General features: G+C 37.6%; 1 protein-coding gene across 1 annotated transcript; it reads left to right on the top strand.

Annotated features, from left to right (window-relative positions):
- Positions 1 to 11,842: 11,842 nt before the first annotated feature.
- On the top strand, positions 11,843 to 13,111 carry LOC145633142 (F-box/kelch-repeat protein At3g23880-like). Its single transcript, XM_081685424.1, has one exon. It carries the CDS (start codon positions 11,843 to 11,845, stop codon positions 13,109 to 13,111), a length of 1,269 nt encoding a protein of 422 aa, XP_081541550.1.
- The last annotated feature ends 5,256 nt before the right edge of the window (positions 13,112 to 18,367 follow it).

The following is an 18,367-nucleotide window of genomic DNA, read 5'->3' on the forward strand; positions in this document are numbered from 1 at the left end:
AATCACGAAGTCGAAAATGTGTGTTTGTAGGTTATCCTTTTGGAAAGAAAGGTTGGAGATTATTTGAATTGGAGACACGGGAATTTTTTGTATCGCGTGATGTTAAATTCCATGAGCATGTTTTCCCGTATGTTGGTGATGTGAGGGAAAAAATAGCAGTTGAGGATAATGAAATTGGTGGATGTGATGAGGAAATCGACATGTGACAAAGGGTGATTTTGTTGGTGTATATAGTGGGAATACTGAGGACATGGGCGTGGGATCAACACCCATCGTCCAACCAGCGCCCACTAGCAGAGAAGAGCACCAGCTACCCATACAATTTGCTGGGCCCGCTGGGTTTCCAGCGCCTGCTGGGCAGGTCGACCACCAGCCAGCAGTGGATTCAGCTGGGCACGCTGGAAATCCAGCACTCGCTGGTCAGGGGAGACAGCAGCAGTAGCGTAGAGCTGCGGACAGGGCACAGCAGCCCCGGACCACTAAGACAGCCCAGCAACATCAATTGGCAGCAGGGGAGGCTGTCTCAAGTGATGCAGCACTTGATTTAGGTGATTCGTTGCAAGGTAATGAGACTACAAGTGAAAAGTTAGGCCGCGAAAAACGACAAAAATTTCCCTCAACGAAGTTACGGGATTGCGTGACCCACACAATACGGAAAAATAAAGATTCATGTTCACCGCCATCATCATTCTCTTCAGGTACTCCCTACCCTATAACATATTTTGTTAATTATGACCGTTTTTCGTCGAAGCATAGACATTATATTGCAGCTTTGACAGAAGCTAGAGTTCCTAGATCGTTCAAAGAAGCGATGAAGCACGAGGGGTGGAAAGAGGCTATGGCAGCCGAAATTAAAGCACTCGAAGAACAAGGTACATGGACCCTTGAGATGCTTCCGGTGGGGAAGAAAGCCCTTGGAAGTAAGTGGGTGTATGCAGAAAAACGAGATGAAAATGGCAAAATTCTTCGTCTAAAAGCGAGACTCGTATGTCTTGGAAATCATCAAGAAGAAGGGATTGATTATAATGAAACTTTTGCTCCAGTGGCTAAAATGACAACAGTTCGTACCTTTCTGGCAGTTGCGGCCGTGAAGAATTGGGAGGTTCATCAGATGGATGTGCATAATGTCTTCTTACATGGAGACTTGGACGAAGAAATTTACATGAAAATTCCACCGGGGTTCGAAAAGAATAACTCAGACAAGGTTTGCAGAATGAAAAAGTCGTTGTATGGTTTGAAGCAGGCTCCTAGATGTTGGTTTGAAAAATTGACCACGGCTTTGAAGAAATATGGATTTAAACAGTCGTACTCAGACTATTCCTTATTCACTCTTTCGAAGGGTGGAACGCAGTTGAATGTCTTGATTTATGTGGATGATATGATAATTGCAGGGAATAATACATTTGCATTGGAAAGTTTTAAAGCATACTTGAGTAAATGTTTTAAAATGAAAGATTTGGGAGCTTTGAAATATTTTTTGGGGCTAGAAGTGGCACGGAGTAAACATGGTTTCTATGTGTGTCAACGTAAGTATGCTTTGGATATAATTTCTGAGACAGGGTTGCTAGGAGCAAAGCCGACAGATTTTCCGATGGTGCAAAATCATAGACTTGCTATAGCAGAAGGGAAGGAGTTCGCGAATCCTGAACAAAATATGCGCGGTTGATTGGTCATCTAATTTACTTGGCAGTCACAAGACCGGATTTAGCTTATTCGGTACATATTTTGTCGCAATTTATGCAATGCCCAAAAGAGGAACATTGGGAGGCAGCTTTGAGAGTAGTCAGATATTTGAAGAAATGTCCGGGTCAAGGTATTCTGTTGAGGTCTGATAGCAGTCTCCAGTTGGAAGGTTGGTGTGACTCGGATTGGGCAAGTTGTCCTTTGTCTCGTAGATCATTGACTGGTTGGTTTGTACTACTTGGATTATCTCCTGTATCTTGGAAGACTAAAAAGCAACCAACAGTAGCTACAAGTTCCACAGACGCCGAGTACAGGTCAATGACTATGTTGACATGTGAGTTGAAACACTTGAAGCAATTACTTCGTTTCTTCGGTGTAGAACATAAACAAGGTATGAACATGTATTGTGATAGTCAATCGACACTTCATATTGCTAACAATCTAGTGTTCCATGAGAGAACAAAACACATTGAGGTAGATTGTCATTTTATTAGAGATGCCATTAAAGAAGGAGTAATTAAGCCATCGTATGTTTCCACGAAGATTCAATTGGCGGATATTTTTACAAAAGCCTTAGGAAAGACGCAATTTGAGTTTTTACTTGGCAAGATGGGCATTCGAGATCTACATGCTCCACCTTGAGGGGGGACGTTAAGATAAGATTAGGAAATATTGTATAATATCTTTAGATTTCCTAGTTATGTTAATATTTTATCTTATTCCTAATTATGTTAGGGTTAGGAATATCTTGTGTAACTATATATATTCTTGAGATGTTAATGAGAAGGCTAAGAATTACACATTAATTTGACACTTTTCCTTTCAAATAATAAAAAAATCAAACCATTTGCAGTAAACCAGCTACCTGTTCAAATACATTTGCCATGCATCATTGAGAAATGATATGAGCAATTGTTTTCTTCTTTTCCTTTAAAAAAATAAATAAATAAAATCGAGTATTAATATGATTCAGAGTGGCTAAATCTTGTAATTTTTCTTTTCTTTTTGATTGCTTCAAAATTTGATGACTCGAGTACTAATATGATTCATAGTGGTATGTGAATGAGTCGGGTACTAATATGTTTCATAGTGGTATGTGAATAGGTTGGGTATGATTATAGTGGTATGTGAATGAGTCGGGTACTAATATGATTTAGAGTGGCCATGAAAATTAATTTGATGACACGGGTACTAATATGATTTATAGTACTCGGGTACTAATTTGATGACTCGGGTACTAATATGATTCGTAGAGGCTAGAAAATTAATGCTGCATCAAAATAGCAACCTCTGCAGTGCTATGTGAATATAAAGTAGTGTAATGATGCAGATAATTTGCAATGTTGTTTTATGGCTTGCTATTAAGGGAGGAGTTGGATTATATAAATGAGAACTTAACTTTAATAGGAAATGTGTTGTTATCCTTATAAATTTTGTAGATGTTTTCTAGAAGTTCGTATGCCTTATAGCTTTTTTTTTTTGAGGCAAAGCAGGGGAATTTTATTTTTCAACTGAGGACAAGTTGTCCATTAGTACATAGGGAGATATATCACTAGGACAACAATTCGACCATTGTTGCTCGACACCATAAGGGATGACACGAGCTAAATGGTGTGCTACAAAATTCCCTTCCCGCTTTACATGAGACCAAGAAATAAAATCAAAGTAAGAGCAAGCATCTAGCACATTTAGTTAGGATTTAATGTACTTAATTAACATGTTAAATGAACTTATTTGGGCCTATTTAAGGAGAAATGATACACATACAATTGTTGTATGTGGGTTCTACATGTTGAAATCTAGTAATGCATCCGAATACTTTGGTTTGTGATCCTTTGTGCTTTATCCATGTTTAATCTTGTTAATGCCTTCCTCCATTACCTCATCGTTAAGCGTCAAAACCCGATCTTGGTTATATGTGAGTTATAGAGCTTTGTCTCGTGGTTGCTTGGGCGCAGGCTGAGGCCGCGGGGTTTGGGCGCGGGTTTTCCCGCGGGTGGGCAGTTTGTTTGAGCTGCCATAAGAGGCCGCAGGATAGACCCGCGGGTTTTTCCTGCGGGAGCGGGTTTTGTCGAGTGAAGAGAGGCGGTTTTGAGTGCTTTGTTTCCTTTTTCTTTTAATCTCCTCACGTGTATATATACATATATATACTAACCAGAAATTATTATTGATTATTCACTCCTTGAAACCCTAAACACAAAACACAAACCTACCCTTTGAGATTTGAACAGTTCTTGAGCAATTCCGGGTACACGAATTGCGGAGGTCGTTGTGTAAAACTTGGGGGGCGTGCGTCACTAGGAAATCTGTACCGGTGGTGGCGTATTTCACTTCTAAGGCAGTGGGTTCCAAACCACGGCACAACAGAAGGAGGTCGGATCTTGATTGATTGATTGTAACATATTGCTTGTCTTTGTTCTTGATTTCAACAGGTATTTTTTCCAACAATTTAGAAGCGAAATATTTATTATTAGATCTGTTGATATCATGAATAGCAATTCTCAATCTCGTTTATACCTAGATCTGTCTAAGGTTGAGTCTCTTGATGGAACTAATTATAAGAGATGGTCTCAAAGAATGTTGATTGCTTTTGAACAAGTAGAAGTTGATTATGTCTTGTTTAATGATGTCCCAAAACCTATCACTCAGACCAATGCTATGATTGATATTCCTAGTACGTACCCCTGTCGCTGGGAATAAAGAATTTGTCCCTATTCAGACTACTTCCTCTGTTATTGCTAATGAATCTGAAATCAAGAAATTTGAACGTGATAACAAGTTTGTTAGGGGTCATCTTCTGAACCACATGAAAAATAACATCTTTGATCTGTATATTAAAGTCAAATCTGCCAAGGAGATTTGGGTGTCTTTGGAAAAGAAATATGGGGCTGATGATGCCGGGAAAAAGAAATATGTGACTGGAAACTAGTTGAATTTTAAGTTGGTTGATACGAAATCTATCATGGAGCAAGTCCATGTGTATGAAAATTATGTTGCTGAAATTCTTGCTCAAGGTATGAAGATGTGTGAGATCCTGCAGGCTAATGTGTTAATTGAGAAATTACCTGAATCTTGGTCTGTTTATAGAAATCATCTCAAGCATAAGAAAAGAGATCTAACTCTCGAAGAGTTGGTGAGTCATATGAAAATTGAAGAGGCGAATCGCCTTAAGGATTCAACCCCCAACCCAAAAAATGAATTGGCTGTGAAAGCAAATCTGGTAGAACTCAATTCTGACAATGAAAGGAAACCTGGCAATCGTGACGGCAATGGAAAATCTGGAATCTACAATGGTAAACTCAAGCCTAGAAGCAAGATTGACAAGTCCAAAACCAAATGCTGGAACTGTGACAAATTGGGGCACTTTGCTGTGAACTGCAAGGTTAAAGGCGAGATGGATCAGAAAAATAATGGTGGGAAGAAAGGAAAATTTAAGAATCAAGCTCATCTAGCTGAGGATGATGATGTTATTGCTGCGGTAGTATCTGAGGTCAACTTGGTAGAAAATAACTCAGAGTGGATTGTTGACACAGGAGCCTCCAAACACTTTTGTGCCAACAAGGATCTGTTCGCTACTATGGAGGAAGCCAAGGAAGGTGAACAAGTCTACATGGGGAAACTCTAGCAATTCTGAGGTGTTAGGGAGAGGAAAGGTGATACTTAAGCTGACTTCAGGCAAAACTCTGGCCCTGCACAATGTACTGTATGTTCCTTCTCTTCGCAGGAACCTTATTTCTGGTGCTTTGCTTAACAAAGTAGGAGTTAAGTTAGTCTTTGATGCTAATAAACTTGTACTAACCCGCAATGGGGAATATGTTGGCAAAGGGTACCTAAGTGGGGGTCTCTTTATCCTTGAAATTGTAACCGGATCTTCTATTTATAAAAATTCTACTTCTGCTTATATTGCTGAGTCCTTTAATTTGTGGCATGCTAGATTGGGTCATATTGGTGCTGCCAAACTGAAACGTATGAAACGTTTAAATTTGCTCCCAAATATGTCATTAGATGGACTAGAAAAATGTGAAGTATGTGTAGAGTCTAAGTTTGTGAAGAAACCTTACAAGTCTGTCACAAAAAGGGAAACTACGTTGCTAGAGCTAATTCACTCTGATTTAACTGACTTTAAGAACTTGGAAAGCAGGGGTGGCAAAAGATACTATGTTACTTTTGTTGATGATCACTCTAGATACTGCAAAGTTTATCTTTTGAGGTCAAAAGATGAAGCTGAATCCAAGTTTCTTGTATATAAGGCAGAAGTTGAAAAACAACTGGATCGAAAAATTAAAAGGGTTCGATCTGACAGAGGAGGAGAGTACGGCTCAACTTTCCTTAAGAGGGTGTGTGAAACTGAGGGCATTATTCATGAGGTCTCAGCTCCGTACACACCACAGCAAAATGGGAACGCAGAGAGGAAAAATAGGACTCTGAAGGAGATGATGAATGCTATGCTCTTGAGTTCCGGGTTGCCAGACAACATGTGGGGAGAAGCTGTACTATCAGCAAATTTTGTTTTGAGCAGAGTTACCCATAAAAGGTTAGACAAGACTCCATACGAGTTGTGGAAAGGTTACGTCCCGAATCTGAGTTACTTGAAAGTGTGGGGGTGTCTAGCAAAGGTGGGATATCCTTCCTTCAAACGGTCAACAATAGGTTCGAGAACGTTTGATACGGTGTTCATTGGATATGCTGAGAACAGTGCTGCTTACAGGTTCATGAGCCTAGGCGACAATGTCATAAGCGAGTCTCGAGATGCAGAGTTCTTTGAACAGGTGTTTCCTTTGAAGAAAAATGATGCTACTAACAATGTTTCTTCAATTCCTTTGTCTACAGAGCAGGTTGAAACTTGTCCCAGGACTGAAGAATTAACTCAACCTAGGAGAAGTAAAAGACAGAGAACAGAAGCAACTTTTGGCCCCGATTTCCTTACGGCGTTCCTAACTGAAATGGAAGGTGAGGATGGTCTAGATGAGGTCATGGTTTGTCTTCAGGTTGTAGATGAAGATCCCAAAACGTTCGAAGAAGCTATGAGTTCGGTTGATGCAAGCCTTTGGAAGGAAGCAGTAGATAGTGAGCTTGAGTCCATCATGCAGAATGGGACTTGGGAACTTGTTGACTTACCAAAGGGAAGCAGACCTATAGGGTGCAAGTGGATTTTCAAGAAGAAAATGAGGACAGATGGCACTGTAGAAAGGTTCAAGGCCAGATTGGTGATTAGAGGGTTCACTCAAAAATACGGCATTGATTATTTCTATACTTATTCTCCGGTGACTAAGATTGCTACTATTCGTACTTTATTTGCCTTAGCATCATCATTTAAGTTGTTTGTGCATCAGATGGATGTCAAGACAGCTTTCTTGAATGGTGATTTGGAAGAGGAAATTTATATGGAGCAACCTCCTGGGTTCGTATTTCCTGGAAAGGAGAATAAGGTATGTAGGCTCAAGAAGTCCTTGTATGGACTAAAGCAGGCACCAAAGCAATGGTATGAAAAATTTCATAGTACCATTCTTAGTTTCGGTTTTGTTGTCAATGGTAGTGATGCATGCGTTTACTCTAAAATGTTTGATAATCATTGTGTGATCATTTGCCTGTATGTGGATGACATGTTGTTATTTAGTGTTGATTTAAGTGCTATAAGTGAAACTAAGAAATTGCTTTCCTCTAAGTTTGAGATGAAAGATTTGGGAGAAGTAGATGTGATTCTTGGTGTTAAGGTTTTAAAGACCAAGAAGGGCTATTTTCTAATCAGTCTCATTATGTGGAGAAAGTGTTGAAAAAATTTGATTGCTTTGATGTTGTGTCTCTGAAAACTCCCTATGACAGTAGTATAGCTCTAGAGAAAAATCAGGGAAAAGTTGTTTCTCAAGAAGAGTATGCTAAGGTAATAGAGAGCTTGATGTTCTTGATGAATTGCACTCGCCCAGACATTGCATTTGCTGTAAGCAGGCTTAGCAGGTACACTCATTGCCCAAGTGACGCTCATTGGGTAGCTTTGAGACATGTTCTGAGATATCTTCGTGGAACCATGAATTGGGGTTTAGACTTTGTTGGTCGTCCTTTGGTTCTAGAAGGGTATTGTGATGCTAATTGGGTTAGTTCCAGTGATGAAGTGAACTCTACTAGTGGGTATGTTTTTACTCTTCGTGGTAGTGCTATATCATGGAAGTCTACGAAGCAGTCATGTATTGTCAGGTCTACAATGGAAGCAGAGTTCATAGCTTTGGATCTTGCTACCCAAGAAGCGGACTGGTTGAGAAACTTATTGGCTGACATCCCTTTGTGGGGAAAACCAACACCACCGGTCTCTATGCATTGTGATTCACAGGCTGCTATTTGTGTTGCTAAGAATAGTGTCTACAATGGCAATAAGCGGCACATACATGTTAGGCAGAAGTCAGTAAGACAGTTTATTGTGAATGGGGTTGTTTCTTTGGACTACGTCCGGACAGAGAAAAACCTAGCTGATCCTTTTACAAAGGGACTATGCAAGAGAATGGTGATTGAATCATCAACAGGAATGGGTTTGAAACCTTGTGTTAAACAGATGTAAGCTTTGTAAGTATTGATTAAACCTTTAGAGTTTTATGATATGAATAAATCCTGATTTGCTGATTATTATCTTATTGAGAAATGTTAGCTGGATTTATTGCTTATTGCTATACTTGCATTTGATTGAATCTAATGACTCTTTTGAGTGGTTGTTAACCAGGTAGATACAAGAAACAGGGTGAGTTTAGCTCTTAATACCTCTATCCCGGTAATCAAGAGTGAGGAGTGATGGTGGTCTTAAGATGCCTGGATTGTCAGCTCTGAGACTACTTGAGTAGGGAATGTGAGAGGTACCGAAGAGATGAGGTTGGGTTTAGCCCTTAATGCTACGCCTAGTCCATGGCTCGCTGAGCATGATAGGTGCACCGAAATATTGAAAGAGGATGAACTTAATTGTTCTTAATTTCAAAACTCCGATGCATGAATAGTCCTTGAATTTGCAAAGTATTGTGAGTTGCACATGTTTGCATGAATAGTTCTCGGATTTGCAGGAGTGTGTGATGTGGTTCACACGGCGACACCTGCGTGAGTACGAAGAGTACGTGGCGCCCTTCTAGGGAGAACAAGTATGGTTCTCTTGAAGTACTCATTAGTTCCCAAGAGTAGCCAAATTTTGCGGAGTTGCTTAAGCTCTAAAGTCAAGGTATGTGTATACAAGGTCCCTTCCTCGCCCCTAGGAGTTCAAATCTTAGGATACTCACTAGGGAAGTGTTGAAAACCTTGTGCACTAATGTGTTAGTTCAAATCTTCGGATACTAGCATTTAAGTACTTAGACTTTTATTTACTGTTCATATCTCATGTTGTCGAATCCGTATGCATTAGTGGGGGATTGTTGAAATCTAGTAATGCATCCGAATACTTTGGTTTGTGATCCTTTGTGCTTTATCCATGTTTAATCTTGTTAATGCCTTCCTCCATTACCTCATCGTTAAGCATCAAAACCCGATCTTGGTTATATGTGAGTTATAGAGCTCTGTCTCGTGGTTGCTTGGGCGCAGGCTGTGGCCGCGGGGTTTGGGCGCGGGTTTTCCCGCGGGTGGGCAGTTTGTTTGAGCTGCCATAAGAGGCCGCAGGATAGACCCGCGGGTTTTTCCTGCGGGAGCGGGTTTTGTCGAGTGAAGAGAGGCGGTTTTGAGTGCTTTGTTTCCTTTTTCTTTTAATCTCCTCACGTGTATATATACATATATATACTAACCAGAAATTATTATTGATTATTCACTCCTTGAAACCCTAAACACAAAACACAAACCTACCCTTTGAGATTTGAACAGTTCTTGAGCAATTCCAACCTTCGAATTTGGGTACACGAATTGCGAAGGTCGTTGTGTAAAACTTGGGGGGCGTGCGTCACTAGGAAATCTGTACCGGTGGTGGCGTATTTCGCTTCTAAGGCAGTGGGTTCCAAACCACGGCACAACAGAAGGAGGTCGGATCTTGATTGATTGATTGTAACATATTGCTTGTCTTTGTTCTTGATTTCAACAGGTATTTTTTCCAACACTACATACAACAACAATTATGTTACTAAAAAAATCTACAACATTATATATATATATATATATATATATATATATATATATATATATATATATATATATATATATATATATATATATATAACTAGAAATAATAACGCCCTAGTCAACGTCATTATTTAGTGAAGAGATCTATTTTTTATATACAAATTGAATAATATATAATTTGACAATATCTCATAGTATAATAATGTATATTGTATAATAAAAGCTTTTCATTGGCAAATTATACACTATTCAATTTGTATACAAAATAACATTTCTCTTCATTAATTAGTGATGTTGAATGAGGCGTTATTATCTCTAGTAATAAACTTATATTTCTTGATGACCTAATATATTTTTTTAGTAACGTAGTAGAATTTTTTAATTAGTAAAATAATTGTTGTTGTATGTAGGACCCACATACAACAATTGTATGTGTAGTATTTACCCTATTTAAGTACCCAAGTAGAAAGATTAATTTCGAGTTTGTTATGAATTTATGATGTGTAGTTTATATGTCTGTTACAAACGCTGTAAAGAGTGAGGGATAACTCAAGTGATTAGAGCTTCCCTCCTAGTCTCAAGAGGTTTTTTTTTAGGAAAAATTCACTTTAATAATCCCAACTATTAGCGATTTACTTTCAATAATCCCAACTAAGTTTTATTATCTAATAATCCCAACTATGCTATGAGTTTTCCTCTAGCAGTCCCAACCGGTCAACGAAGAGTCAACGACCTATTATAAGAGGTAACCATGACACGTGTCGATACATGATTGGTTCAAAATTTAAAAAAAAAAAAGAAAAGAAAAAACGCAAATCCCCAGCCACTCCCATCTCCCCTTCCCCCACCGTATAACCCCTCATCCCAACCCCTTACGGCCTTACCCCACCTGGAACCAGCCGCCGCCACCTTAACACCCTTAAAGAGCCGCCAGACCCATCCCAACCCCCAAATCCAACACAACGGCCAGCGGGATTACTTTAATTAGCAGACCAAATCAGCATAGTCGTTGATTCAAGAGTCGAGGCTGGTGAGTGGTGACGACCATGGAAGTGACATCGTCGAAGGAGTTTCGGCGGCGAGGAATGAAGAATTTGAGGACAGAAGTTGAAATGGTGAGAGATTGGCCTGGGATTCGAAACGGTGGTAGATCGGGGGTGGGGTTTTGCGAGGCTTGAGATTGGGATTCGAGTTGTGTCCGCCATTGATGCAAGTTTCTGGGGGTTGAGATTGCGGTGAGTGGCGGTGTTGATTTGCAGGTGGTTTATGGCGGTGAAATTCCGGTGCTATAATTCCGTCAGAGTTCTCGGCTCTCACTAAGCTTGAGGTGTTGGTTTGCAGGTGGTTGATTGCGGTTGTGTTGGTTTTGGGGGGTTGGGACTTGGGAGGGGTCGGCCGGCCGTTTTAGGGGGCGGCTGGCCGGTTTCCGAGGGGGGTCAGGGGTTGGACTAATGGTTTTACGGTGGGGGAAGGTGGAGAAGGGAGTGGCCGGGGTGTCTGGGTTTTTTTTTCTCTTTTTTTATTTTTTTTTTCTAGACCAACCACGTGACGACAAGTGGAATTAAAAAAAAAAACATTTACCACTTCAGCAGGTACCCGGTTACTCGGACTGCTGGAGGAAAACTCATAGCATAGTTGGGATTATTAGATAATAAACCTTAGTTGGGATTATTGGAAGTAAATCGCTAATAGTTGGGATTATTAAAATGTATTTTTCCTTTTATTTTTGACATAACAAAATCAATCAGACCCAAACAAAGGCTCCTATCACAGAAAGTTGAGATACCTAACAGAGTAACAGGTAATGTCCTAGAGGGTGAGATTAATTATTGATAAGGATCGAACCTCGCACCTCAACATCTTCCTCTAAGTGGATACTCCGTAATTAATTACGGAGTACTCCGTAGTCCTTAGGCTGTATCGAGTATTCCACAGTATAAAAAAAAATGAAAAAGTCACTTGTTAATACACCTTCGTAGTTCGTACTCTTGAGTCACTTCTTCAGTGATTTCAAACAAAAGTGTTGCCGCCAAAACCACCACCATTTCCTCTCTCCGCCATAATCGCCGCCGGAAACCCCAACTCCATGTCTTCACCGCCGCAATCGCCGCCTCAAAATCCCACCTCCATGTCTTCTCCGCCGCAGAAACCCGCCGCGAAAACCCAGTTTTCAGACATTCTGGAGGACATCATACTCTGTGAAATCCTCCCAAGACTTCCCGTCAAATCTCTTTTCCGATTCAAATCCGTCTCTACAAAATGGAGGTCGGTCATCTCAACTCCCCAATTCGCCAAAACCCATTTTACCCACTTATCTTCTCTCTCCTCGAGGTCTGTTCTTACCCTTGACTATTCTAGCAACTTTGAGGCTCTTGATTATGGAGATTTCAATCTTGATTATGAAGATTTCAATCTTGTTTTCAGCAGATTTGGCCGTAATACTCGTATAATTGCTTCCGATAATCTTGATTTCAGCAAACCTAATAATTCACCTTTCAATTCTTTGGTTGATTCTTGTAAGGGTTTAGCTTTGTTGGTTCCTGATTATTGTTTTAATTCTGATTTTCGTTTTGTGGTTTATAATCCTGTTCTTGGTCATCATGCTTTTATTGAAATTCAACATCCTCAAGGACTTCATGTTCCTAATGAACAATTGACATATGAAAACCTTAGTTTTGGGTTTGGTTATGTTTCATCTCATAAGGATTACTACATTGTTGCCATTAAGTTTCCTCAGTGCTTAACTCGTCCCGAGTCAGTTGCCTTTGTATACTCGCTTAAAACCCGAGAATGGAAAACTACAGAAACACCGCGAAAAGATCAGGAAAATAGGCTGGTATTGCAAGATTACTGGGTTAATAGAATTGGAGTACTGCTGAAAGAAACTTTGCATTGGGGTATTGCAATAGGACAGGATAAGTGTATTCTTGTCTTTGATTTGGCTACTCAGGGGGGGTTTACAAAGATGGAATTGCCTCATGCCAATTTTGGGGAAGGTGTAAATTTTTCTTTTAGTTTGTGCTGTTTGAATGATTGCTTGTGTGCTTGGGGAATTTATGAGGATGGAGATGTAGTAGAGATGTGCATGATGAAAGAATATGGAGTGCAGGAATCATGGACCAAGTTGTTTCATCAAAGATTGGATGATTATTATTGTCGCGATTTTTTTGGATTTACAAAGTCTGAATGGGTTTTGGTTTTCAAGTCTAGGGATGAGCTAATGCTTGCTGACTTCAGTCGCGATCCTCCAGAAACTCTTTTGGTTCCTAATTTTGAGGACAAAGTGAGTGTAGTGGAATATGTTCAAAGCCTTGTGTCACCTCTTGCTGTAACTGGAAGGGAAGAGGATGGATGACGGTGTTGATACATACATTGTGAAAATTTGAAAACAGCAGATGGAAGTCTTTGCTGAGAAGCTTAGTTACTTGGGTTGGATACATACATTGCGGAGGTACATACATTGTGGAAATTAGTTGCTACTGTAGGTACATACATTGCGAAAATCAGTTGCTCTTGTAGAGATACATACATCGTGATATATAGTTGCTGGTGTTGATACATACATTTGTCATTCTGTTGTTATCCCTTTCTAAGTCTTTTAGGATGTGGTACTGCAAATCAGTGAATAAAGCTTAGCTGATTGTCTCTCGAATTATAAGACAGTTTAGCTGAACTTTGCTATCCTGAGCTGGCAATGTATATGGATTTTGTTCTTGGTTTTATAAATATTTTGTGAATCTTCCATCTGTTTTATTGTAGATTTGATCACAAAGTGGTTCAACTACCATTTGTTATTTGTAGCAAAATCAAAGGATAATCTTGTTTGAAATGTTATCTTAATTTCAATATTCTTGTAAACATAAAATTCTGGTCAGATGGTCTTCTGGAGTGCAACTACGAAGCTGTTATGTTACTAAGGTAACACTTGATGTAATTACTGGTTTCCTACATCAGTATTTGGCTGCATGAAGTGTTGCAGACTGTTGTGTTGTGGACTAAGAATATGATCAGTACTCTTCACTTCTTCAGTAGTGAAACCAGGGTTAAGTAGTGATAGGTCATTTACTGCATTAAGTAGAGCAATGTGAGCATTTGTTAGAAACCTTGTTCTGGTTTATCAATTTGGTTTCATTTTTCATTTCACATCTTGCCATGGATCATAGGGTTTAATATTATTTGTGTCTACATATTATATCTTGATTTCGACGTTTATATTGTCAAGGTGCTTATTTCAGTCTGGATTCCCTTGCAAATAGTCTTGTACACAGTTGCAAGTTCAGCCTGTGACCAATTGACAATAACTGTGTGTTTTGTTATGTACTAAATCCTATATTGTGTACTGCTATTTGAGTTTGCTGATTTGTATGTTTTCAATAGATATGATCATTTGTATATTTGTTTCCATGATTTTAAGCTTCGATTTTTCATATTGCATCATATATGTAGGATTTTCCAAAGTATTTAAACCCGGAAGCTTTCCCAAACTGTGCCTTCATCATGATTTCCAAAGTATTTTTCAGGTTCGTTCAACTATGAAGCATATTAGAAAGTCACTATTGGAAATTATAATATAGAAACAACATCAGGTTTAAATTTGTATTGTGATGCATTCATCATTAGTTCCTGAAATGGACTAATTTGCCATTTTTCTGATTCTTCAGAAAAATTTGGAGGTACCTTTTATGTGGCTTTGGGCATCCATCGTCCAATTAGCTTGATTAATGTGTATTCCTTTGTGGTTTAAAGAGTGGAAATTTGATAGTTAAATCCAAAGTGAAGTTCCCTGATCTTAAAATGCAAAGAAGTGTTATAAGGGTGGACGTGTGTTTATTCTTGTATATGTACTTGTTGGTTCAGAGTAATTGCTGGTTTCTATGATGGTTTTCTTAAATTGTGATGTTTTAATTTTAAAAAATTCTCACATTATAGTTTCTGTTTTCCCATATTTAGTCTCCTTGTATAAATAAACTTCTTATATTACTCGTACTTGATTATTAGATAACTAGTTTAGGACCCGTGACATACATGGTAAGTCTAAAACAAATTGTACATTAATAATCCTATTATATATAACAAACAAAAAGATATTGAACAAAATATTGAAGACCTAATTTATTTATGATAATTGATCATACAAAATGTAAACATAAACTCGTGAAATAATTGAGTGAAAAGATAAATAAAGTAGAATGGTGAATAAAGGTAGTTGATCACCAATCCCTTTACAATTCTTTATTTTTGCGAATTATACTATAGTATAACTGACACCTCGCATGCACATTCAAATAATTTTCCATTTAACCTGCATACCTATTCCATAAAGTAATACTTCAAAATATTTTTCCTAGAATATTTTTTAAAAAATTGTATGCGATAGCAATGTTATATTAAGGTCCAAAAAAATTGTAGTAATTATTGCAAATCCTCTAACTAAGAAGTGATCATGCATGTTAATTGGTTTGCCATCTTTTGTTGAATTGACATGCAGTTGCTAATATATCATAAAGATAGATAAACAACATTTGTTTAGTAGTATGAGAATTTTATCATAAGAATATAATTATGAATTGAAGATGAGTAGAAATTACAAAGGTATAATAGCATATATATGAACATTAAAAATGGCTTTGTTTTTTTTATTTTATTTTATTTTATTTATTTATTTATTTTATTACTACGTAATAAAGATTGTTGATTTGAATTACTCAATGTAAAGAATATATAGTAGCTTGCTTAGGTAATCCTTGTGCGTGATATTAGATTACCTTAATGTAAAGATTATTGATTTGATTTTCTTAACGTATATACATAATATTAAAGAACATTCTAGTAGCCTATTAAGATAAATCTTGTGCATGATATATAATTTGCTTAATATAAAGAATGTTGATTTGATTTAATTAAGGGTCTGTTCACATTTACTGAACTGAACTGATTGGAGCTGAATTGAATTGAACTGATTAGAGCTGAACTGAACTGATTGGAGCTGAACTGAACTGAACTGAACTGATTAGAGCTGAACTGAACTGAACTGAATTGAATTGAGCTGAAATAAATATTTTATGAGAGAGGGAAATTAAGAGTTGAACTGAACTGAACTGATTGGAGCTGAGCTGAACTGAACTGAACTGAACTGATTGGAGCTGAACTGAACTGAAATTAAATAAATGTAAACAGGCCCTTAAAAAAGTTTCTGGCTGGTTTAGTCTAGATCTATGCAGTGATATTTTATAACAAAGAATATTACAATGACTAATAAATAATACAATCCATTGCATGGTAATATGGCATAGTAAAAATATTACAATGACAATACGGTATAGAATCATTGTAGCTTTGTAGGCTAAATCGCTAGATCTTATGCATTGATATTCTATATTAATGAATATCACAATGAGTAATAATTAGTATAATGCATGGTAATATGATATACTACGTATATAGTAAAAATATTATAATGACTATACGATAATACGATATAGAATCATTATTCTAATATTTCATCCTATTGTGAAATTAATATGTATCATATGTAAACTTAATATACATATAAAAAGATGGTTTTAAGTAAGGGACGAATATTTCAATCAAAATAGAATTATATCATATAACTAATATATAAAGCTAAACTTTTAGTCAGGTCGCGAGACAGCGACACTTGGCATTCTAACTTTTCGCCAAGTGTCGCGCCACGTTGGATAGATTTAAATACACTGAGATAAAAAAGTTTGTTAGAATTCTATTATAAATCAAATTTGGATAGAATTTTAGGATAAAATTATTAATTTAGAGTTTTATTTTCAATAAAATAAAATTTGAGTGTCGCGCCACGTTGTATAGAGATTTAAATCGACTTCATAAACAACCCGGGCATCGCACGGGGCACAAAACTAGTATTTAATATAAGGAATGAATTGAAATAGCTCAATAAATAAATAAAATATTACAATCAGAATATATTAAAATTATAAACTTAATATACATGTATAAAGATTATTTTGAATAAGGGATGAAATATTTCAATCAAAATATAGTGAATATTTTTATATAAGGAATGAACTGAAATACTAAAAAGATGAGTGTTAGAGGTAAAATAAAAGCACCAAGAAATGACACGTGTCATTTCTGGTGTCTGTTTTAGTATTATGTCGTTATTGATTTTTTGTAGAAAAGATATAGTTTTTATTCAACTAAAAGTTTTTATCCTACTTGACAACTAGACCTGTTCAACGGGCTGGGTCGGGCCAAACAAGGCTTTATATGGAATGGGACGGGCCGTATCAAGCCTAATCCTAAATAGGACGAGCTTGTCCATGGGCCAGTAAGCCTAGCCCGGCCCATTTAAAATGTATGAACAAAGTACGACAACCATGAAGTTAACACAATATAAGAGAATTATAAAGAGCCTTAGCCAACAAGTTAAAACTTAAAAGTAGAGAACTGAGCAATGTTCTTGACACAAATTAGACAAGTTCAAGTAACTAAGTAATGTTCTTGACACAAATTTGACACCTAAACTTATGAAACTCAAAGCTCCCAAAAATAACCTAAAATTTTCCAAAACTTATTTTTAGATTACTACTTCGTATTTTGTTAGATACTTTCTCTATTTCAAAGAATGTGATATTTGGTGATTTTACAAGGTTAATTATAAGGAAAATAAGATAGTCAAAAGTAACACAAACTTTCATACACATTTTAGCCACATTTTTTTTATTTTTTTTTTATTTTCCCACTTCTACTGTATTTCCCCTTCCTTTTGCTCACTTTCTCTCTCCTATCTTACAGCAATGGCAGCAAAACACCTCCACTCTTCTTCTTCATCTTCCCTAATCATCATTTTCAGCGAAATTCTTCAAGAAAAATGGAATCGTATCTGGCCTTTTCTAGTCGGTTTCGCTGTCATTGGCACCATCATCACCAAATTATTATTTTCTCTCTCCTATCATCATCTCAGTCTTCCCTAATTAGCCAATTTGATTGCATTGATGATCGGTTTTGATTTTATCATGATCTCTCATTGATTTTAGTTTGATGTTTTTGTAGAGGATTTTTATTTTATCATTATCTCATTGAAATTTGTTGTTTTTGCGGAGGAGTAAGCGAAGAACTCGCCATTTGTTCAGGCACAAAAAGTAGGCAATCATCAAATCCTAGATCTGTAATTTCTACATTAGTAGACATCATATGCTTCATACACCAAATTGATTTATAGTTTGTTTTGATCCTTTTTGGTTGGAATGGGTGGTGGTCGTTTGTTGTGGTGGTTGGAATTGGTGGTTTTGTGGCGGCTTTATCGATGGAATTGATGGTTAGGTCAGGGGTTATCATATCCGGTTAGGGGTTAATAGATTCAACCAGGGGTTACTTTAGGGGTTACTAGAGGGGTTATTAGACAGGGGTTACTTCAAGGGATACTAGATGGGTTACTTCAGGGGTTACTTCGGGGGTTACTAGACAGGGGTTACTTCAAGGGTTACTTCGGGGGTTACTAGACAGAGGTTACTCCGGGGGTTACTAGTGGGGTTACTTCGGGGGTTTTTTCGGGGTTACTTCGAGGGTTACTAGACAGGGGTTACTTTAGGGGTTACTAGTGGGGTTACTTCAGGGG

Source organism: Chenopodium album, chromosome 5 (assembly GCF_948465745.1).
Source record: "Chenopodium album chromosome 5, dcCheAlbu1.1, whole genome shotgun sequence".
NCBI classification, from domain to species: domain Eukaryota; kingdom Viridiplantae; phylum Streptophyta; class Magnoliopsida; order Caryophyllales; family Amaranthaceae; genus Chenopodium; species Chenopodium album.